This window comes from Ornithodoros turicata, unplaced genomic scaffold (assembly GCF_037126465.1).
Source record: "Ornithodoros turicata isolate Travis unplaced genomic scaffold, ASM3712646v1 Chromosome12, whole genome shotgun sequence".
NCBI classification, from domain to species: Eukaryota; Metazoa; Arthropoda; class Arachnida; order Ixodida; family Argasidae; genus Ornithodoros; species Ornithodoros turicata.
The window spans coordinates 532,351-556,246 of NW_026999301.1; the positions used below are offsets into that span (position 1 = coordinate 532,351).

Here is a 23,896-nt window from a genome sequence, read left to right on the forward strand (position 1 = left end):
ATCCGATAAGGCACCCAGTCTGCGCGAGATATCTTGTTCAAACAATATAGAACGCAACACCGACACGCTGTTTCTCAGCTAGCACTTTAATTCCTTCTTTCGACAGTGAGTCCTGCCGTCTTCACCTGTGGACAAGCCAGCTCCGTCCAGGTGTCGTCTTTTCTACCACTCTCATTTCATTTCCCACGCAGGTAAGACGACTATTACTGACTATAGTGACAATAGCAGTAATAACAGGTTTTCTGTGGAATTATTCGAGATGTGTCTAATTTTCCTGGTGAGTTGGAAAATGTGTTCGGAAAACGTATGTATGCTATTGTATTTGATGTATGCTGTATTCTGAAACTGCACTAAGGTTGTCAGTATTATTATTTTTTAACACTTCAAGTTTCCCGTTTTGCGTTCCTCACATTTACGTCCCACATAGCCTTGTTGGCAGACTTGTACGTATTTGGAGTATTGTATTTAAAATACTGTATTTTAAATACAATTTGCGGTATTTTGGTACTCTACTCAATACTTTTTGTTTTGTGTATTTGTACTCTATTTAAAATACATTTTATGGTATTTTCTACTCAATACTCTAATTACATATTTTGGATCTCCCTCTCAAACTTTCTGTGTGTCGTCTTTCCATTATCTTGCTTGGTCAGTGGAAATTTCCTGAATTCTTCGGACTTGACCCGGACATTGCCCTTTCTTGGAAGTCTCCATTTATAGATCTTAGCCCGTGTGTACTAATCCTTTGCGAGTCAGGGTTCTATTATGTGTGCCCTGACGCGGTAACGCCGAATTCTCACCTCGCCGAGCAGGGACCTGCTAGAAGTTTGCTTTGTTCTGGGTCACATATACTTAGTGGAGTTATGTGGTGTCTCTTTGTCATCTTTTTGGGACTTTGTGTTTAGATGACTCCTATCACACAGGGACGGCTTGCGTAGTACGCGGGGTTTAGGTGATCCATGTCACATAGCGGCGACATGCCGCATTGACCAGTGACTGGTGACTTTTTGCGTTCAAGGATAAATAGTATCTTAATTGTATTTCAAATACTTTTCTAAGTATTTCGTACTCTATCTTAATTACTTTAATTTTCATGTATTTATACTCTATCTTAATTACATTCGAACCTCAGTATTTATTATCTTATCTTAAATACATTTTTGAGTATCTTGTACATGTCTGCTTGTTGGCTGCCACTCCGCCGTGTAGCGGTCACGTTCCTTACTTCGTCATGAATATGTCTTTAATCATCCAAGCAGTGTACATGCAATGAATTATACTTCATTGGTCGAGTCTGAAGTCTTCGGGAAATATTTTTTTTTTTTCCGAACAACAATAACTTTATTTTGAGATGGGGAGTTCCATCGTCAGGGGCGATACCCTACCCCGTTGTTGGTGGTGTTTTTTTTTTGTTTTTTTTTTTCAATTACTGGGATAAAAATCGGGGAAATCAGTATGTGCTCTATTTGCTCTATGTGCTCTAATTCCAGCAACTTCCAGTGTGCTAAATTCGGGTAGAAGTTTGGCACTATTACTTAAAGGAACTGCATTACTTTGGTACAAATGGTGGTGTAATTGTGTTTGCTGTCAAACGAGCTAGTGAGCATTCCTACGGACATTCCGGTGAGGGCAATCTGTGGCGTAAATACTGAATTTAACCGGAAGGGGCAACCTTCAATTCGTAGTGCAAATTCCGGAAATTCGCGAAAATTGGCTAAACCCTAAAACTTCAGTGTGTATACATTGGTAATGGCCCACGTCTGCCTAAACTTGTCTATGGCACTCGCAGTAAGCTGTGATCCACTTGGAATGTTACTCGCCTGTCGCAGTTACGTTCATCCTGGGGCAAGCACGTCTGGTGGTGGATAATCTAATACTATTTTTCATGCTGGTGCAAACTCGTATGTGTAAAATTATACACACAGCTTCAAACGTTACGTTGTTTTTCTGTTCAAAATGGGAGCAAGACGGTGGAGCGGCAATGCTGTTCTTAGGTTGAACACTGCCATCAATGTCTTTTTACTTTAATTCGCGATTCCAGCGAAGCCGTGGCCACCTGGCGACGATTTCGGAAAACTGCGAGTGGAGGTCCGGCAGCGGGTCCGGGCAGGGAAGCGGTACGGCGATACACGTTTCTCTTGCTTATGGACAGAATGCCGGCAACAAAGAATGTATCGACATCGAAAAGAGGAATGTTGCACTACTAATTTATTCTCAGCCTGTTGAAAATGCCCCACGCTTTCTTTTGTTTCCCCAATCAAGAAGAACGGAACGGAGGTCCCATGTGTAGACCGAGTTTCACGACCAACTCTGTTACCACGATACTATCTCAATATTAGTCTTATTAATACCAAACGAGGAATCCGCATTTCTTTGTCGTGTTGATATATATGCATTTTCAGACCTCATGCAAAGTAAACAATATCACCGTACTAATGCGGCGTAGACAAGCATCCACTATGGATGTTCTCTGGGATTGGAAGCTTCTGTCTAGTGCCGCACACGTATCAACGAATGACTCGCAAAGATAAAAATATCACACCAGGTTGTACGTAAATACAAAGAGCGGTAGAGAAAACGAATACTTCACTTTGCCAGAGCGTCTCTTCCAGCGCTCAGATGTTCACCGCACACATAATGCATGTTAAATAGCTGCACATGTATGGTGTAAAGTGAAGACAATGTGTCAGATATACGCGTGTACGCCAAGGGTTTTCAAAATATGTATTGTTCACGTATACGTTTGACATACAGTCACAGAGTTCTGAAAACATCAGGGTCAGAGCTAACGTCATATGAGCACGTTATCTTCACCACACGAAACAAAGAAAATAAGTGTGATCTTGAGCTGGTTGCAAGTGCCCGTGTGAACGTTAACTTGTGCATTACAATTTTATGATTACTTCTCTATGTTCCGACAAAAAGTATCAATTAATAGAGACACTACACTCCCAACGGAGCTGTTGTTCCCTTGATTGCAACACTCACACGTAAATACGAGGGACTATCGGAGGAGAAACTGAAACATGGTATTGCTTGCAGACTAGTAATCCATGAAAGAACTGATGTTCTGAGGCTGGAACAACATAGAAGGGACAAATACAATTTGCCTAAGAAATTTGCCTCAATTTGCCTCAATCAGCCTCAATTTGCCTCTTTCATCATTAGTAATCCACATTCGAAAACACATGAAATGTCACTCTTCTTGGAAACATATCCCTGCTTTGCCTTCTTAAATTATAAAATGCCTCCTTTGTTCACTCGCCTCCCAACGTTTATAAACAAACTTCGAGGATGGGAACTTTTTGCCTACTTTTCTGAGTTGAACTGCACAGTATGAGATGACCAGATGATAAAGTTAATTCCTTTTTCATGAAACATGCCCATTTGTGGGTATTAAAAACTGAAACAGATGAACATAATTACGCCGACGCCTTGCCGACTACGGTTGCTTCGCTCGGGACAGGTCCCCCAAGGTCGCCATTTTCCCATGTATTTGTTCCTATCCCGATGCGTGCAATGCCGGAGGGCGCCCTTAGATACCCCATTGTTACGAGACGTTGTCTTGCATTTGATTATAGCGCGCTAAAGATCCAGTTGAAGCACAATCCAAGCCAGGCCAAGTCACCGAAGGAGAAATGGACGACTGCGCCTGCAGCGCCTGGTACGACAGGTACGCTATGTGATGCACGCAGCCGTGCACTAGATCCTTCCGATCGCTCAACATGTTCAAAAACGGGACCAAAAAGTGAAACACGACACAGAAAGTTGTTATACGCGTTTTATTTGGACATATAAAGACTAGATTCATTCGCAGAAACAACAAAAACATTTTGCCGCTAAACTTAGCGCGCTGAAGTGATCCGGAACGGCAACAGAGGGGTATCTAGTGGCGGCCTTCTTCGTTGCACGCTTTTCCGAGGTGAGCTTGGGGGACCTGGCTCGGGAGACCTCCTTTCGTCCGCCATCTTGGAAGTTTGAGGCGCCACCTATAGTTCATTGGAATCGCGAATAGCCCCTGTTCTGAACCACAACTAGTGGACCATGCGGCCGATAGCAACCGCAGCGGTACCCGTCTCTCTCTCTCTTTCGTTTTCACGCGATTATTCCGTTCACATTTATTTTGCGGTGAGCACTGAATACGTGCGTCTTCAGAACAGACGGAAACAGAGAAGCGTGGAGAAGAATATCTGTGTTCCGTTTTTCTGTGTACGGTGTATATTATTGGTTCCTCTGAAATTCTGTGTTTCCGTTGAAATATTCCGAAATAATACAAAGCGCATAAACATTTGAGAATTTACTATATTTGTTAACATATGGTCGATTGGAATAAAATTGGAAATTGAGGGGCTAAAAAGTGTTACCTTTCGCTATATTTTCCTCCTTTGTTTCCACTCACTTCAAATCGCCCCTAGCTTAATATGACTCTACTGACGTCGCGAAAGTCGATTATGTCACGCTCGTTAGCAATGCACTTCAGTATTGTCTTGGGAAGAGCTACTTGAAAAGTAACTCAGTTACAGTTTCAGTTAGTACAAGAGCAAAGTAACTAAGTCACAGGTATAGATTTACCCTAAACAAAAAGCTACAGTTACAAGTAACAAGTAGCACTGAAATAATTTTTAATACCCTGTTTTCTTCCTATAAAACTGTTAAGTAGGTCAGTAAGATGCACCGTGAGAAGTAATTCACAGCGGGGAGTCATAATTATTGCAGAAATTAATCTTAGAGTACGCCGCAAAAAGCGACCGTGCGCAACAGCGGTAGGGAGCAGTGCCACTTGTGATCTGCCTGTGATCTTGCGCTGGCACAACAGTTGCCACGCTCGCTGATTCATCAAACGGAATGTTTTCTGCTGCTCAGCTGTCGTCTGCTACTCGGCTGTTCGGGGTTCAGCAAAAGCATTGCTCCTGCCTCGGTTATTATTCGGCCGTTCCTATCCCCACTGATCTCTACAGTAATAGGCTGGATAGCGGACTGAGGGTGCAGCCGTACGGTCACCGGCCGCCCATCTTGCGAAGCTCAAAACATTGCCGCCCGCGACTCAGCTGCATATTCTGCATGCGCCTTTGCGTAGCATTTTCGTTGTGTCATTCCCGCCTGCTGTGGTTATGGGTGTACCGCCCGTACTGGCAAGGCACCAGGGACGACATTTCACAAGTAAGTGACTTAGTTTTACAAATAAATGTGATTCATTAGTCCACGAACGAGGCGACAAAACGTTACTGTTGAAGCACGAGCGCGGCACTTTGTGACTCATATCTCAAGATCTACACGTTAAACTTTAAGCAGTACGTTATCTGGATAGAGTCATTGTGATAGTCCAGACTTCCTGCAGTTCACGGGTATGGTCTCGGCACGCAGCAGGCGTTGAAGTGCGTTTGTCAGGTGTAGGATCTACCGCCAAGTTTGTTGGCCGTACGATATCGCCGATTGCTTGCCTGGATCAGCCTTGTCATCCCTGCTGTAATCCTTGGGATAAATTGTTCAATGCAGTCTCCCTCACAGCCGCCCAGAACTTTTAAAAAAGTGTATGGTGAATGTCAGGCGAAAGGACTGGACGCCGTCGAGGACATCAGTGGTCTGCAGCAAACATTTTAAAGACAGGTGCTTCGGCAGAACCGGGCAGACCGTTCGTTTGAGGCCTGACGCTGTACCCACCAAGTTCGACTTCCCAGAGCACCTCCAAAGTAATAATGAATGAGTCATATGTAGACGCCGGATTTATATGCACGAAAAGCTGGTTGAATACACATGCACGAAAAATTCGTTAAACTTGCTCAAAATATGCACCTCTAGAAATTCACTTGCATGCATTTAAAACACGCAACAAATTCACTGGGGCAAAAGTATCTTACTTTATGCAGTGTACAAAAAGCATGCAGAGTTGAAAGTATGTAACTGCATGAAAATCTGGCCTCTATGAATCATGTTCCATAGTTAAGAGTTTCAAGCGATGGTTGATGATTGGAATCAGTACTGCATGAAGGGCACCTTACAGCTAGTCCAATATATGAAAACGCTCCTGAATTATGCATTCATATGCAGTTAAAAGCCACTCCATATTGCAGAGGACAATACTAAGGTGGGCAAAAGCATATAAAGAAAAAAGTATTGCCTGAAAATTTTGCCTTACAAACTCATATTAGTGGGATATACAAACACACCAGCCACATGTCTTTTTGGTGCGTTCCAGCATGTTTACTTAGAGACAATAAATAAGTTTTCAACCTCGAATGTCTACTCTTTTATTCTTCCTGCTTAAGTTGGCGAACACATATGTTTGAATGCAGCCCAAATGAAAACCATGTGATCCGTCTGATCAAAGAAGTTTCCCAGTGCTACAGCAGTATCTGACTGTACCACCTTGCCAAGGAATATACAGAGAAGGTGAACGCCAGACCTCACCTACGAAAGAAATTGTCAAGGTTGATCATATTCAACAACCAGTAATGCACTCTGCTCACTTACCTGGTTGACTGCTTCAAACTTGCCTTTCCAACTGGACTTGTGATACTTTGGCGTTGGAGCTTTCACCACGAGACCTCATTTTATGACATATTCACTCTACCCCTAGTAATTTTTAGCTGTCTTTACCGCCATTTACCTTCCTAGTACACATTTTTCTAGTCGATATGTTTTACCGTCATTTAGCCTATATATCACATACTTAATCTCATTCTAGTCATATCTGAACTTCCTGTGCAAAGCATAACGTTTATGCCCAAGCATTCATAGGCATATTAAGGTAGTTTCATAAACAAACGTGTTAAACATTGCTGAATACCACAACTCAATTCTGAGAATACCAGGACTACCTACATTCGAGACCCCTGAGCAGAAAGGAAATGGGATAAACACGCGAAGCAACACGCGCACACGCTGACAGACGACAAAGGAGACGTAACACAACAAATGCAACACCACAAAAACCCAGCAAATCACATAATAGAAGTTCAAAGTTCAAAATTAGAACGACACGCGCTCACACGAGTACAAAATAGACAGGAAATAACGTGTACATGACAGTATTTCACACAAAAAAACGTAAGAAACTCAATCACGAAGGATTTCTGGAGCAACCAATGGCAAAATTTTAGCGAAGCAGCAAGGGAAGCGCTCACAAACAGCAAAACATGTCACGACTTACACGCATTTCTATGGGCAGTAATCGCTCTTTTGAGCACCGCAATATGGCTGCCGACTGGCGTACCCTTTCCCGCGATATCCTCACCCATCCGCTATCCAGCCTTCTAAAGAGAGATCAGTGCCTGTCCCCAATTCTCCGCAGAACGTGGAACTAGCAAAGCTGGTCTACGCACTCTTAAAACTGAACTTCACCGCATAACACGCTCCTACCCAACCGTCATCTGAAATTATATCGTTATTTGCCTTGATTTGTTGAAAACGGGAGGCGATTTACTTTTTTATTACGCTTATGCTGTTCATTATTGTCACAAAAAAGGTGTACGCCTCCTGTTTTCAACAAACCAGGGCAAGTAACGATATTATTTGAGATGATGGTTGGCTAGGAGCATGAAATCCGGTTAACTTCATTTTTAAGAATGCGGCGGCAAAGGAACAGTGCACTTACTCCCATTAACCAGTGAGTGAACCAGAGCGAGTTATCTTGTAGCGTCATCGGCGACGTGGCATCATACCTTCTCCTCCTTGTTATACCCGGAGTGGCGAGTTAAGGGTGAACGCGAAACAAATCGCAAACATCGAAACCTTTCGCGCTATTCTGTAAAATGACAGACACACTTTCATCAGACGTTTTAATCTCACATTTTTTTGGATGGCCTTCTATACTCCTCTAATTAATTATCACATTGTTACTTTCTAAAATCGCAACGAACATGGATTCCGGTTCAAAAGCTCTTATGCTATATTCTTTACTGGTGCAAGGTGAACAACTTGTGCGAGTTGTACTGGAGCAACAGCTGCTGCTCCAAGTTTTTCTCTGTAAGCCTGCCCTCGTTATTTCAAAGCATCCCTACCAATACTGAACAGCTGCTCAACTGGAGCACTAAACGGGACCGACGCGTCTTCCATACTGCACTTAGATACACTGACCACAGAACTATTTCTTGTCATCAGAGTAATGGTAACGTTTTACATTCAAATAATACCAAAATCAACTTTAATTTGATCCCTTTACGAGGCTAGAGTTCCAGCGTTGTACTTTTGTGCGAGGACAGTATTGTATTCCAAAGGAATGGAAACTGTAAGGAATATACCCTCGAATGGCAATGACAATTTCAGTGTGGGCTCTAGGTTGTAGAGGTGAGCAATTGTCCAATGAGCATATGTCCGCGCCCCGGCTAGTATATTCTTGATTTGTTTCTACCCTGTGTGACGTAACACTGGCTTTTAGGAAAAATCTTCCCGGAAACAACACCGCACGCGATGCTGCCCCGACGACCGTTTTAGGGGCTGGCTGGCGTGGAATCAGAACGCGACAATTTCGTGGATGTGAAGCCTGATGATACAGACATAGGCCTTTGTGACAATTAAAACGATTGTGAAAGTGTCACAAAAAAGCATACACCGCCTTGTTTCAACAAATCAAGAGAGGCATTGGGAATGAGGGTTGGCTATAGGAGCCACTCATGTGGTGAAGTTATTTTGTAAGATTGCAGGGTGATAAGTGAAAAGAAAAATGAAATGCAAGGAAAAAACAGCAATATTACCAAAAAGATGTACTGAAACGTGTCCCCTGATGGAAACTGGATCTTTTTCTAAAACTGCCTGTATTAACCAAAGCCCAAATGTGGAGTGAGAACGCCTCGGGAGCCCCTTGACTGCACAGGTCGCTTTATCCCAGGAAACAACGAAGTAAATGCGCTCAAACTAACCTTGGTCACTCACAGTGACCCTGTAGGTAAAAACAGTGTGTGCGAATAGTCATTAACCCAAATTACCCAATACGAGTAGTCAAGCTACTCGTTGAATAACCGTGCATGATACACATACAACGCATGTTGAGATATAAGGATATCCGAATATGTACGTGGCATATTCGTATATACGGATAAGAATATTATGTAGTGCTCACTTTAATTTATGTCCTTTACATTGCCGGGCTTACGTGTGCAGCTTCGGAACTATTCAGATATATTAGGTGTGGACGGAACATCAATTCGATTCGAACGTTTTGGTTCAGAAATCGAATAAAATATACGATTGCTCGATGCGGTGTTCAAACAATTCGGTAATTCACCTTATTCACTGTTAGGAATAAACTTTACCGCATAACAGCGCTTGCGCTCCTCGCTCGTCGGTTACGGTAATGGCGGGAAATACGGTTGCGCTCCTCGCCAAACGGTGTCTCGAATGATAGCGTTATGTGCCCTGATTTGTTGAAAACGGGCCTCCCGTTTTCCACAAATCGGGGTAGATAACGATATCATTCCAGATGTTGGTTGGCTCGCAGCGTACTACGCAGTGAAATTAATTTTCAAGTATGTAACGGAAAAGCCAATATTTTTCCGGACATTTCTTCCAGGGACGTTTTTTCCTCGTCCCTGTGGTATACTCACCCGCTAACGCATTCTTGAAATATTCTTATGAGTTTCTGTTACCGCTCTTATGAATTTCTCGAGTTTCTTGTGTTATGCGATCGGGAAGAGATGTCGCCCCTGACGATGAAACTCCCCATTTGTCATCTCTCTAAAAAGTTGTTGTTGTTTTGTTATGGGCTTATTCTCCCCTTTCTTTTTGCAGTGCCGGGTGACAACAACACAATCACCGTGCACATTATTGACTTCTGCAATTTCACTATTGTGGTGCTTACTGCCGTGAATATCACCACGGTGTTGACGCAATAGTGATAACTGCTGCTTTTCCAGCCATCCTACCATTCCAGCATCTCGAAGGCATCGTAATGGCGGACGACAATGACGGCTGGAAACCAATGCACAGGTATGCCTACTTGGGCAATTTCAAAGAGGTGGAGGCGCTCTTGAGCAAGACATCCGGCAACACGAAGGATGAGAATGGCTTGACGGCGCTGCATGTGGCTGCGTACAGCGGTCATCGGCACATCGTCGGTTTGCTTCTTAAGCATTGTGATGCGAACGCTCAGGACGACAACGGTCGGACGGCGCTTCATTGGGCGGCGTTCATGGGACACGGTGCAGTAATCCGCCAGTTGCTTGAAGTGAAGGACATTAACGTCAACATACAGGCTAGAAACGGTTTGACGCCGCTTCACATGGGTGTCGCTAGCGAACAGAAGGACGACCCCCAAAAACAGTTTGACGTGGTGAAAGAGCTTGTTGGTTACAATGGCATAGACCTAAACATTCCGGATGAAAATGATTTCAGACCATTGCATTGGGCTGCACTTAGAGGATATGATAAGATTGCCAAACTTCTTGCTGAAGCCGACACCCGCGTCAGAGACAAGAATGGCTTGACGCCACTTCACTCAGCTGCCACGAACGGTCACTCAAATTTCATACAATGGCTGGTTCAAGAACGGTGCGCAGACGTGAACGCTCTCGATGGGAACGAACGCACAGCCATGTACTGGGCAGCGTACAATGGGTATGAGAGCTGTGTAGACCTCCTAATTAATTCGAACATCACGATACCGGACAACAAGGGATTGACACCTTTGCACGTGAGCGCTACGAATAATCACAAGGGGGTAGTGAAGAAGCTGCTTGACCGTTTGCAACGAACAGGGCATAAGGATCGCGTAAACGCTGAAGATGTGAACAAGAGAACGGCGTTGCACTGGAGCGCCTACATGGGACATCACGACATCGTAGATCTACTTGTACAATACCAAGCAAACGTTAATGCCCAGGATAAAGATGGCTACACAGCCCTGCACTGGGCGGCTATGGCAGGAGAGGTGAAAGTCGTGGAGCTGCTGCTACAGAAGGGGTCAGACCCCTCTACAGAAGACAATAGGGGTCGCACTGCGGAGAGGTTGGCTGACTCTCTTTCAAATACCGATGTGGTTGCTTGCTTCAGAAGGTAGCCTGCACAAAGAGTAGTGGTACAAGCAGGCCTTACGAATATTTGCTCACCGTCTGACATCAGTGAACGTGATTTAACGTGATTTCAAGGTCTAAAACAGGGAGAACTTCTTTAACAGTTCGTTCGTGTCAGGGTTTTCTCATGCAGGAGTGCATCTGCTGTTATTCGCTGTTATTCGTTGTACGTACACTGTCTAGCACTGTGTGTGAACTGCCTAGCGAAATGCGCGCAAAGAATACTACGAATCTTGCACTAGTCAGTTGGATGTTGTCTCATGTGGAAATTTCGCCTGAATCAAATAACTGACGAAAATAGAGGCACACAAATGTGCTTCATCTGGTTTGGTAGCATACAACGACTAACTTGATAAGCATAAGCAAACGTGCTGTGCATGCACTTGTGCATTGAACATTGCTGGAGCATGCATACATATGTGAATCATGAACAACTGCAATATACCCTTAAATGATCATGGAAGGGTTCAAAAAAGAATGTATGTATCGAGAAAATAGGATTACAAGCCACTGGGACACACATTCGCACAAAAAGGAAAACTGCATGAGAGAATGAGTTTTGAATTTCTGTGAACATCTTGTTGAGTTCCTTTTGAATCAACCCTCAATAGAATATCACTGTGAATTGAGTTAGCTAAAAAAAGTCAATAGAAATTTTATTGCAACAGGCTCAATAGTGACTCTATTGCTTGCAGAGTTGCTATTGATTTTCTCTTGAGCAAAAAGAAATGAATTGAATTTTTTTTCACGTAATGCTCAATAGAGACTGTATAACAGAGTTGTTATTGCTTTTCTGTTCAGCTTTAACAGTGTTGAGTTGGCCCGAAAAGAACTCAGTGGAATTTTTATTGCGCAGTACTCAATACATACTCTATTGCAGAGTTACTATCACATTTATGTTGAGCTTTAACATTGTTCAGTTGGCTCAAAAAAAAATACTGAACATAAACTTCATGGCGCAGTGCTCAATAGAAACTCTATTGCAGAGTTCCTATTGCTTTTCTGTTGAGGTTGAACAGTGCTGAGTTGGCTCATAAAGAACTCAATAGAATTTCTGTTGCCCTATTCTCAATAGACACTCTATTGGAGAGTTACTGCTGCTTTTATGTTGAGCTTTAGCAGTGTTGAGCTGGATAACTGTGACATATATATTCACTGTTCATTATAATATACGCGCACTGTACTGCGTAAATATTATCGATAAAAAGTATAAAAAGTACTGTTCATTGCTTGCGGCGTCTGTCCTTTACGTATTCATCCACACTTTTATGGTAAAATTTGCCATGTAGGTTCACATTGATGGAAATAGCCATATCATTGTGGTGGTCCTATACCGAGTGCCTCAAACGAAAAGCAGTTAGAAACGCAGACGTTACCTTGGTGATGAGTTACCACTGCAACCAATTCCCCACTTCAGTATTGTTTTTATTCGTAATCGAACTAAGCTGAGGCACCTCACACTCTATTCTGACTCAGAGGCGATCAGGACTCTCGAATTTGCAAAAGCTCGCAAGACAAGTAATATGTAGTATCTGTTTTCTCTTAGGACGGAAATGTCATTGTTGCATATGTCTTACAAACTGAGCTGTTTTGGGCTTGGGGGTCATGGACGCTTTTATATTTCTCTCTTTTTGCTTTTTTTAAAACCGCTGCGCACATTGCTTGATATGGGGAAATATGCCAAACTAAGAAGAGGAAGAACAGAAAATGAAATATGAGGTGGCCGACGTTCAAAAAAATAACAACAACTTTATTTTGGCTTTGGAGAGTGGGGAGGTTCATCGCCACAGGCGATATTCTACCCCATTGCTGGTGGGAATGTGGGGAATAAAATAACGAGCCCCTTCACAATAACGATCGAAGTCCGATGGTGTGCAGAAACGTCAGAAGAGCTTTGAGCGCAGAACGTTGCTGGGCTGGATTAGGCCAGGGACCAAGCAATTTCGATAGGGAGAATGGGCGAGAGTCCAGCTGACGAAGAGACTCGGAGAGTGTGGTTCGGGAAGGTTGGTAGTGGGAGCAGTGAAGAAGAATATGCTCCAGATCCTACAGCACACCACAGTGGCAGCAGGTGGGAGAGTCAACTTGTCTCAAGCGGTAACGCCACTGAGCTGTAAAGGCCACATCGAGGCGCATTCGGTGGATTAATGCAGCATCTTGACGAGAGGTGTTTCGTGGCATGCGGAATTGAATGCGTGGCATGCGGGTCGGAGAATTGAACGGCGGTCTCTTCTCAGCAGAACAATACTGGTCCGTTTCCGATACGAGAGTGCTGCTTCTGCGGCGCTGTCGGTCTGCTCGTTCCCCACGACACCACAATAGGCTGGAACCCACTGGAGAACTAGCCTGTGGCCTGCGGCGTAGATAGTGTGGTAAGCCATTAACACATCTGTGACTAGGGGTGCGGATGGGCCTCGTACACCGGAATTTTCAATTGCTTGAAGTGCAGATTTAGAGTCTGTGAAGACTGCCCATTCCCGCGGTGTAAAATCAGCGATGTGTTGTAGAAAGAAAAGGATGGCATACAGTTCCGCAGCTGTGGAGGAGGTTGGATGTGAAAGGCGTCTTCCGTGCTCTACGCCTTCGGATGGTATGACAAATGCTGAGGCGGACTTGTTGTTTCGGGATGCGCCATCGGCATATGCTGCCGTAAACGTAGAAAACTTCTCGTCTACCAGAGCATGAAAATGGGCTCCGAGGACTTGAGGGGGACCTGATCTCTTCGTTCCAGAAGGGTATCCCTTACAAAAACGAGCTTTGAACTTCTATTGATGGCTTGTTGAAATCCTTCTGTGTCAACAAAGACTCAGTTGCTTTTCAAGGTCTACTGAGTTCCTTCAAAAGGACGTCATCAGACATTTTGTTGAACAAGTTCAACAGAGATTCCACTGCAGAATTTCTGTTGTTTTTCTGATGAGATCACGGGAAAACGTGAAACACCGATTCCCAACGTGCGCCAACGTAAAGGCTTCGGGCTTGACTTGGCTTCTTCCGGCTTGAGTGCTACGCCTATGCCTAATCCAATATGAAATCCGCAGCCTCGCATTTGTCGTTGTGTTGTGTAAATGGAAGGTTGATGATCGGCGGCGTCTTCAATCTGCGGAAATCTGGTAATCTACGTCCTGTCGAACGGTTCGCTAACCGGCATCATGTCGCATGTGTTGATCAAATGGCTTTCTGAGAACAAGTGGGACGTCTACCCCGTACGGTCCATTACTGATCCCGCAATTGGGATACGTCTCCTAACCGAACCGAATGCAATTCGTGAGCTACGCGGGACCATTGTGGAGGTGTGCTGAAAAGACGGGCAAAAACCTGAACAAGCAGAGCTTCTTCATTTTGGTGAGTGTCGATATTGGTGATATTGTATATAGCTGTCGTTCCTATACGTAATTCGAAAACACCCGGCGTCCGAAGTGACGGGTCTCGACGCGCTAAGTTTCAGATTATACCTACCATCAGTAATCGCATTAATGTGTAAACTAACGTAAACAGGACGGTTGTACCTGAACGCTGTGCTCACCGAGTCCTTCTTGAACTGGCGTACTAATATTTGGCATCTTTGACGCCTCTGTTCTCCCTTATAAAAATTGCAGTTGAGTGTCAACTGAAACTCTATCGACTTCACATGAACTGGAAGACAGGAACTGCTGCGTACCTGCAGCAGTTCCTGTCTTCCAGTTCATATCCAGATGAATGTCAACAGAAATTCACTCATCTCGAGCTCAACAGAATTTCTAGAAGCACACGGTGGCCACTTTTCAATACCACACAGTAAGAACTCAACAGCTCCATCGTTAGGAACTCAGTTGCTTTTCATCTGAAACTATGTATGGTACATTGAGTGAAGTCGATAGAGTTTCAGTTGACACTCAACTGCAATTTTTATAAGGGTAGGAAGGCGTACAAAAGTAGGCGGTACCGGTAGAGACCAGAGGGCTTCAGGCGGTATAGTGTTCTTAGTTATGAAGCCAGTGAGAGTCTGGCGTGTCCTCTGCGCTACTCGATAGAAGTCGCTTTCAGGGCGGTATCGAATTTTCCTGAGAAGGGGGTGGCGGGGAATGTGAGCACGCAAACGGAGGAAGTGCCTAGCCGTTTCACGTTCACGGAGAACCTCAATCGGGAGCTCACCAGCTTCAGCCAGTACTTGCCGTGTTTCAGCCATTCTTGGAACCCCGAGGCATCGACGAAGGCTTCGAGCAAACAGGGACCGCAGTGTATTTAATGAAGTTGTTGATATCTTGTGCAGAATAGGTAGGCTGTAAGCACAGTCGCCCTCACCAATGCCGCGTGAACCGCGAGCAGGAAACGGTGATCACAGCCCCATCCTGAGCCAGAAAGATGTTGGATTGCGGGGAGCCATCGCTGCACTTTAGTTTCAAGGTGTTTAATGTGCCGAGCCCAGCGCAAGTCCGAGTCGATTACCACGCCAAGGAAGCGGTGGAAGCGTACCGGCTCAAGCTTCTTTGTACCAAGCCAAAGAAGGAAATTGGCCATAGCATTGTGCGTGAAAGGGATCTCGACACACTTTTCGGGTGAAAGGTCCATCCCAAGGTGCGTGAGGTACGTATGGATATTATTTCAAGCGAGCTGCAAGCGGCGTTGTATGGCTGGGCGTGATTTTCCTACTGTCCAAAGGGCGACGTCATCTGCATACACGGAAAACGACACTTTACGAGGAATTACTGATTATAGGCCGGCCATCACCACGTTAAAGAGTGTCGGGTTGAGAATGCTTCCTTGGGGGACTCCTTGTGGAACAGGATGCTGAGGGCTTTTGCCTTGGGACGTACGGACAGCGACAGTTCGGTCCGTCAGGAAGTCTTGGAGTCAGATGAAGAGCCGACCGGATACCCCAAACGAGCGCAAAGCGTGCAGCACACAAATGTGCGAGACGGTATCATATGCGCGCTTGATGTCGAAGACAACCGATAGGACGATCCGTCGATGGGCACGAGCATGTTGAACTGTAGAGACTAGGTCGAGAACTGGATCCACGGAGCTTCGGTGGCGACGAAATCCAGCCATTTCGTGAGGGAACGCAAGTTGTTTTTCGAGCTACCAGTCGAGGCGATGCAAAACCATTCTCTCCATCGGTTTCCCCATACAGCTCGTCAGGCTCACAGAGCGAAAGGAGGATAGCGCATTTGGGGGCTTGCCTGGTTTCAGGATGGGAACAACCAATGCCTCCTTCCATGTATGTGGTAAAAATTCTTGTTGCCAAGACGTATTATACACACGAAGGAGAGCTTGGAGTGACCGCCCGTCAAGGTTTCGCAGGGCGGCATAGGTGATTTTATCGGGTCCAGGGGACGAGCCGGTGTTCACAAGCTGCAACGCTGCCTTTAGTTCGACTAGTGTGAAGTCGCGGTCCATAACTTCCGGGGAACAAGGCCAGTCTTGGTGAAGTTCAGCTGTCAAACTGTGGACAAAACTGAGGTGTACTGGCGTGGCCGAAGCAGCCGCCGGAGTCGTTAGTACCACACAAAAGTCCGTCGCTAGCGTGTTTTCGTCTACACCCTTAACGATAGCCAAGGCCGCGAGAGGATTCTTTTGAGGGGGCGCCTCCTTCAGAGATCGGATTGTCCGCCAGATCTTCGTGGCCGGATCAAACGGTGAAAGGTGGTGGCAAAACTTACGCCAACGCTTCCTGTCCTCTTTTTTAAGTTCTCGTGTTACTTTAGCTTTCATCCGGCGGTATTCCACAATGTCCGTAAGTTGCCCTGTCCGACGAGCCGTTCTCTCTGCTCGGCGACGTAATGCTCTAAGGTGGTTAATTGCTGGGGATGACCGACATGGCCTCATACCCTTTTAGACATGACCACCGCTTCCTGAACACCGCGGGTAATTGCTTGAGAAAGAGCCTCTGGGGCATACCGGTGTCCACAGATGTTCTGAGGCCCGCACGAAAAAGTCTCCAGTTTGTGAAAGAAATCAGTCCAGTAGTTGCTGAGACGGGCAGTCTGTCGTGCGAAATATATAGAGGGAAATGATCGCTAATTCTAGCGTCGACGTCCGTAGCGCACGACAAGTGGCGAATTATGTCGGTTAATTGAGCACCACGAGAGGTCCAATACATCGAGTGACGTTGGGGATCGCATGTAAGTGGGCTCGCGGCTGTTCAGCAGGCACATGTTATTATTCTCCATTGCCTACAACAACCTCCTTCCCCTACCGTCCGTCCTTCGGCTTCCCCAGGCCGAGTTATGTGCATTGAAGTCACCCAGCACAAGCGCCGGGGCTTCCAGAGAACCAAGTAAGCGTTCGAGGTCACTCCACGGGACCTGTACCGCGGCCCGGATATAGATACTGACGACCGTTAACAGCATGGGGCCAAGGCGGATCCTGCAGGTGACGTAATTGTCGGAGAAAGAGGTAGACTAGACACAGGTTGCCGTGAGAGCCAGGCCAGTCGAACTAGAGCCCGAGCTGGCCGAGGCAAAGGTTTTTATTACCCGCGCGCCTAGGTTATTGGTGCGCGGGAATGGTAATGGCGATGCCGCTACAGGGCTCCCCCCCCTAGTGAGGCGTCGGAAGATGTCGAGCGATACATAGCTGGGGGGCCCAGGTGACGTGTCGGCGGCGGGGGGGAGGCGATGAAGTCGAGGGTGGAGAGTGAAGTGCGGACGAAGTGGCAGGAAGAATTGGCGTCGGCCCTGTGTCGGAGTTAACGGCGCTGGGGGACGTCGCAGGAACGTCGAGGAAGGCGGGCTTCAATCGCTGCAGGGCGACAGTCTCCTCTCGGTTCTTTACCAGGATGGTGTAATGCGTAGGAGATCTTCGAACGACAGCGTACGGGCCGGAGTATGGGTGCTGAAGGGGCCTCTTGACTGCGTCGCACCTGAGGAAGACGTGTGAGCACGTTTCGAGTTCGGGGTGCTGGTACGTCGCAGCAGAGCGTGGCACACGCGGGGGGATCGGGTGGAGGGCGGCCATTGTTTGGCGAAGGCGGGACACGTAGTCGGCTGGTGATGGAGACGGGAAGTCGGGAGGTGGGTCGATGATATCGCCAGGCAAGCGAAGAGACGTCCCGAAAACTAATTCCGCCGATGTGCAGCCTAAGTCTGGCTTATAAGCCGACCGAACTCCCAGCAGAGCTAGGGGCAGGACTTCTGTCCAAGGAAGGTCAGATGAGGTCCGGAGGGCGGCTTTCAGCTGCCGGTGAAAGCGCTCAACGAGGCCGTTGGAAGCCGGGTGGTAGGCGGTTGTTCGAATACGTTTGGTGCCAAGGGCTTGCGTGAGGTTGGAAAACAGGTTGGACTCGAACTGCGCGCCCCGGTCTGTGGTGATGATTGACGGAACACCGAACCGCGATACCCAGGTGGAGATGAAGGCTGAGGCGACGGTGGCGGCGGTAGCGTCGTGAATGGGAATGGCTTCGGGCCACCGGGTGAAGCGATCGACGATGGTCAGAATATACCGGTGGCCAGCACATACCGGAAGCGGTCCAACCAGATCAATGTGGAGATGCGCGAAACGGTCGTCGGGGGGCAAGAACCTTTCTGGTGCTCTGCGGACGTGCCGTTGCACTTTGCTGCGCTGACAGGGAAGGCAAACGCGCACCCAGTTCTTGACGTCCTTGTTCATGTGCGGCCAGACATACCGTTGGGAAATCAAGCGCAGAGAAGCGCGGGCGCCGGGGTGAGAGAGCGCATGGTAAGTCTCGAAGATGCGACGTCGCAGGGAAGAGGGGACGAAAGGTCGGGGCCGTCCCTGAGAAGTGTCGCAGGCAACCAGAGTGGAGGAACCGGGTAAGGCGACATCTTCGATGGTCAAAGAAGCCGCGCGAGAACGGTACTGAGCCAGCTCGGCGTCGGAAGACTGTGCTTGGGCCAGGGCGTCGAGAGAGAGTGCAGGCAGCGATCCGAGAGCGTTCACGCGACTGAGAGCATCCGCTGCTGCATTGTCAGCACCGCTGACGTGTTGAATGTCGGTGGTGAATTCCGCGACGAACGCAAGGTGACGGGTTTCGCGAGGACTGTATTTGGTACCTGATGCAGAGAAGGCATATACAAGGGGCTTGTGGTCAGTAAGCACTGTAAATGCACGGCCTTCCAAGAAAGGTCGGAAGTGCTTTATCGTGAGGTAGATGGCTAAAAGTTCTCGTCCAAAGGTGCTGTACCTCGTCTCTGGCGGTTTGAGCTTGCGAGAGAAGAACGCCAAGGGGCGCCACACTCCTCTGATACGCTGTTGAAGCACGGCGCCGACGGCTGTGCTGGAGGCGTCAACCATAATGGACGTTTCGGCGTCATGGCAGGGGTGGAAAAGGAGCGATGCGCTCGCAAGTTCTTCCTTAATGGCCTTGAACGCGGCAGTGGCTTCTTCGGTCCATGATAGAGGCGGTGGGGACATAGTACGTTTAGAAGTAAGCATGGCTTCGAGTGGAATAAGCTTGGCCGCGCACGACGGAACGAAGCGCCGGAAAAAATTGATTAACCCAAGGAACTGGCGCAGCTTGGTCAAGGAAGTGGGAAGCGGGAAGTCCTGGATGGCCACAACTCTGGAAGGCAAAGGCAGGATTCCCTGGCTGTTGACACGGTGCCCGAGGAAATCGAGTTCCGGAACGCCGAACTCGCTCTTCGCTGCGTTAATGATGATTCCATAGTCGTGAAGACGGGAGAACAGCGCACGAAGGTGTTGCTCGTGTTCGGCCGGCGAACGACTTGCGACGAGGATATCATCAATATACGCATAGACGAAGGGGAGGCCGCGGATGATGTTGTCCACAAGCCGCTGGAACGTCTGAGCGGCGTTCCGCAACCCGAAGGGCATCCGCAGAAACTCGAATAATCCGAAAGGTGTTGTGATCGCGGTTTTGGCTATGTCCTCCTCGGCCATCGGGATCTGGTGGTACGCACGGACAAGATCTATTTTGGAGAATACTGTGGCGCCGTCCAGCTGTGCAGCAAAATCCAAGATGTGCGGTATGGGGTATCTGTCCGGGATAGTGGCTTGATTCAAAGCGCGATAGTCGCCGCACGGTCTCCAATCTCCGGTCTTTTTGGGCACCATGTGCAATGGCGACGACCAGGTGCTTGATGACGGCCGGACGATTCCGAGCTCAAGCATGTGGTCGAATTCTGCTTTGGCTACCCGGAACTTCTCGGGTGCCAGACGACGCGGGCGAAAGTGGGCCGGTGGGCCACGGGTGGTGATGTGGTGGACCACGTCGTGCTGCACAGGCCTGTTCCAGTCAGGTGGCTGGGTGAGTGCCGGGAATTCCTTCAGTATGGCGGCGAAGGGTGATTCAGCTGGTGATTCAGGCACGGCACAGGCTAAGACACGCAACGGTGGAGTCGATAGACGTAGTCCGTGCACTGACAAGGAAGTAGTCCTGTCGATCAGACGCTTCCCGTGAACGTCTACCAGCAACTTGAAGTGATTTAAAAAGTCGGATCCGAGGATGGCTTGTGTGACGTCTGCAAGCAGGAAAAGCCATCGGAAGTCTCTTCTGAGCCCAATGTTGAGAGTGAGCGACTGCTGGCCATAAACCGGGATAATGGAACCGTTGGCGGCCTTGAGTGTGGAGCAAGGTTGTCGGGAACGGGAATAGCGCGCACCGGCGGGGATGACGCTGACCTCGGCGCCCGTATCGACCAGGAGCCTTAAGCCAGATACACGGTCTACGATACGAAAGAGGCGGCTGTCGCCGAGGCCGAATCCACTTGCCGCCATTAGTGGGGGGCCGGCGGGTTTCCCGTCCAAGAACAGGGGAGCAAGCAGTGGTGGGCTTCGGCACCGAAGCGATGGTGGTACCAACAGAGGCCATCCTGATTCGCAGAACGAGATCGCGATCGCCGTGGCGACGGGGAACCTCTGCGGAACCTTGGGCGACGGGGGCTCGGGGATCGTGGGCGAGCAACCAGCGTCGCAACCAATTGCGTAAGGCTATTAACCTGCTGGAGTATAGCTTCGGTGGCTGGAGTGGGTTGGGAAACCGAAGGACAAGCTTCTGGGATGGGCGGAATGGCTGGGGGAACCGCTCGCCCTCTTGTCTGGGTAGCCGGTTGCTCGAGAACGGAAAGAGAAGGAGATGAGGCAACCTCCATGACAGCATCCGCGAGGGTGGCGAGCTCGTCGATGGGAAGATTCGCGGCTGCTGCCAAGACCATCTGCACATTATTGGGTAAGCGCTGCATGAACAGCTGACGCAAGAATTTGTCGCCGGCCTGCGGAGCGTCATCTCCCAAGAGCTGCTTCATGCGGCGCAAGAGCTGGGTAGGCCGCCTGTCACCGAGCTCTTCCGCCGATAAGAGCTGCCTCAGACGGTCACGGTCGGAGGCGGACGTACGCTTCAGCAGGGCAGACTTGAGTTGGTCATACGCGTTCTGCGTTGGGGGAGAGATTATCAGATCTTGTACTTCCTCGGCGGCCGCGGGAGACAGGGCGGAGATGACATGATAGAAACGAGTGGTCTGAGCAGTCACACCGGCCAGATGGAACTGGGCGTCCGCCTGGGCGAACCAGATAGCTGGATTGCGATCCCAGTAGGCTGGAAGTTTAACGGCGATGGCTCCTACATGGTGCTGTTGTCCGTCAGAGTTGGGCTGTAGGGAACCTGTGCTAGACGACGACGGAGGTGGGTCGCCTTGATGCATCGCCGACGGAAAAGGGAAAGTAGCGTCGTTCCAGAAAGGAACGTCCGGGTCACCAATGTCGGAGAAAGAGGTAGACTAGACACAGGTTGCCGTGAGAGCCAGGCCAGTCGAACTAGAGCCCGAGCTGGCCGAGGCAAAGGTTTTTATTACCCGCGCGCCTAGGTTATTGGTGCGCGGGAATGGTAATGGCGATGCCGCTACATAATCATAAGAGTGATGACAAACTGACCCGATTTGCGCAGCAACGAGGTCATTGCGAACGTATAGCTCTGTTCTGCTCTCAGGGGATTGATGAGATCGATAGATTGTGTATCCATTGAGCCATGTGTAGTATCCATGCCGTGTTCGCATATAGCTATAAAAGGGAACTTGTACTGTTGTAGATGTAATTTAAAATCAGGGAGCTTGTTACGCAGGCTTCGAGGGTTCCACTGCATTGCCATGGCCTTTCTATACAATGCCGTCATGCTGATGCGAAGATAATGCCTCCAGTGCCAGAAGCGCTTGGACCTGGGGCAGTTGCGACGCACCAGGAAAAACGGAGACAATCGCCTTAAGGGCAGCGAGTACCGCTGAGAAGAGTCCCAGAGAAGGCATATCTTCACAGGCTGATGAAAGTAACTGTCTCCTCATGCCTGCTGGTTCCGTCACCCTGGCGTAAGTGTTTGTAATCTGCCTTGATGGACGAGGAGGCGGTGGGTGGCTGCTTGTGATAGGCTTAGCCGCGATTGTGTTCAGCGACCCTCGTTCACCTGGTGCAGATCGAGGGGGTAGTGCAGGAAATTCTTGTGCATTTGTACGAGACGGGAGTGTGGCACTACCACCGCTATGAGCGTCATACGGAAGTCGTAGTGTCCGGTCTTGGTGCCTTTTGGTAGGGCGGTCTTGACAGGACATAAAGAAAATGATGCGGGATGCCTGGATTTGCAGTTAGCACACTTTGGCCCTCTTTTATTGTTGCAGTCTGATCTCCGGTGAGGCCCGGCGCAGATGCCGCACTGTGCAGAACCTCGGCAATTTCGTGCAATATGGCCAAATCGTTGGCAGTTATAACACTGTATGCGGCCTTCTATGTACTCTTGGACTATGAAGGTCTGAAACCCACGGGCAATTCGGTGGGGAAGACGGATTGTAGGTTCAAAAGTCAGGATAACGCTAGTAGTGCTAGAACTCTACACTGGGAGCTATGACGTAACTATATCGACACGCGACACTACACTTGGAGCTCTACACTGGGAGCAGTACGTAGTTAGCACTGAGATACCTAGCTAGACGCTGGGAGCAATCACGTAATTCTAGCAACACGTTGCTCTACACTGGGAGCAGTGCGTAGTTAGCAATGACATACCTAGCCAGACGTTGTTAGCAGGACGCTGGGAGCATGCAGTACGTAGTTAGCACTGAGATAGCCAGCCAGACGCTGGGAGCAGTAGACGCTGGGAGCAATCACGTAATTCTAGCAACACATTGCTCTACGCTGGGGCCGACGGAGTACGGTAGCCACAGTACGTAGTTAGCAAATGACATAGCTAGCCAGACGTTGTTAGCAGGACGCTGGGAGCTCTCCAGACGTTGCCGTGCGTATTTAGCAGTGACATAACTAGCCAGGCGCTGTTAGCAGTACGCTGAGAGCAAGATAGCCCAAACCAATCTCGCGCCGGCCCCGCCCCGGCTCATGCAAGTGATTGATAACCAAACATATGTCTCGTTTTTTATATTTTATTTTCATTGTAAGACGATTGCATGAAGCACAGCAGTTTGGAGCATGGACACGACATTTTGAATGGACATGGGGGTGATCCTAGAAAAAATTATGCTCAGGTGAGTAAATTATTTGAATTGTTCTACAAAGACACATACCCGTGGAAGACTACATGGTTGCCTGATGCACGCACACTCGAAGCATGGGCGCAACAATTTGACGAAAAATGGACCTGGATGGCGATCCTAGAAAAAGTGTGTACGCTCCACTGAGTCGAGAGAGCTTTGCAAAGACCACACCTACCCTTAGGGGACTGCATGGATGTCTGAAGCACAGCTGCACAGCAACTCAAAATCATGGACATGACTATTTGGACCGGAGGGATACTCCTAGAAAGTGTGCGTTTCCAGTGAGTTGAAAAAACTTTTTGGAAAGGTCCTACAAAACACCTACTCATAGAGGACTACATGGATGCATGAAGCACAGCAACTCCGAGCAAGTCACAGACCTCAAAGATATGTCTTTCCTAGAAAGTGGAACCCTCTTTCAGTCATTTTTTCGAAAAGCTTCCCAAATATATTATTCGATAT

At 48.0% G+C, this 23,896-nt stretch overlaps 2 protein-coding genes and 1 long non-coding RNA gene across 6 annotated transcripts in view; 1 reads left to right on the forward strand and 2 right to left on the reverse strand.

The window, feature by feature from the left end:
• LOC135371654 (inversin-like) overlaps positions 1-12,237 on the forward strand; it is a 46,277-nt gene extending 34,040 nt beyond the window's left edge. The window contains exons 2-4 of one of the 4 annotated variants that reach the window (XM_064605637.1): positions 107-191; positions 3,582-3,673; positions 9,727-12,237. In XM_064605637.1, the coding sequence (XP_064461707.1) occupies positions 9,887-10,993 (1,107 nt within the window). In that variant the 5' untranslated portion in view covers positions 107-191; positions 3,582-3,673; positions 9,727-9,886 and the 3' untranslated portion in view covers positions 10,994-12,237. The remainder of the gene's footprint in view (positions 1-106; positions 192-3,581; positions 3,674-9,726) is intronic. The other 3 variants (XM_064605635.1, XM_064605639.1, XM_064605638.1) reach the window with 3 other exon arrangements.
• An 8,443-nt stretch (positions 12,238-20,680) lies between these two features.
• On the reverse strand, positions 20,681-21,604 carry LOC135371695 (uncharacterized). Its single transcript, XM_064605668.1, has one exon. It carries the CDS (start codon positions 21,602-21,604, stop codon positions 20,681-20,683), a length of 924 nt encoding a protein of 307 aa, XP_064461738.1.
• Positions 21,605-23,287: 1,683 nt separating this feature from the next.
• LOC135371655 (uncharacterized) lies at positions 23,288-23,834 on the reverse strand. The gene is made up of 4 exons (XR_010415678.1): positions 23,760-23,834; positions 23,610-23,695; positions 23,465-23,551; positions 23,288-23,405 (listed from the first exon to the last, which is right to left on the reverse strand). It is a non-coding gene; the product is annotated as an uncharacterized LOC135371655 (long non-coding RNA).
• Positions 23,835-23,896: the final 62 nt, after the last annotated feature.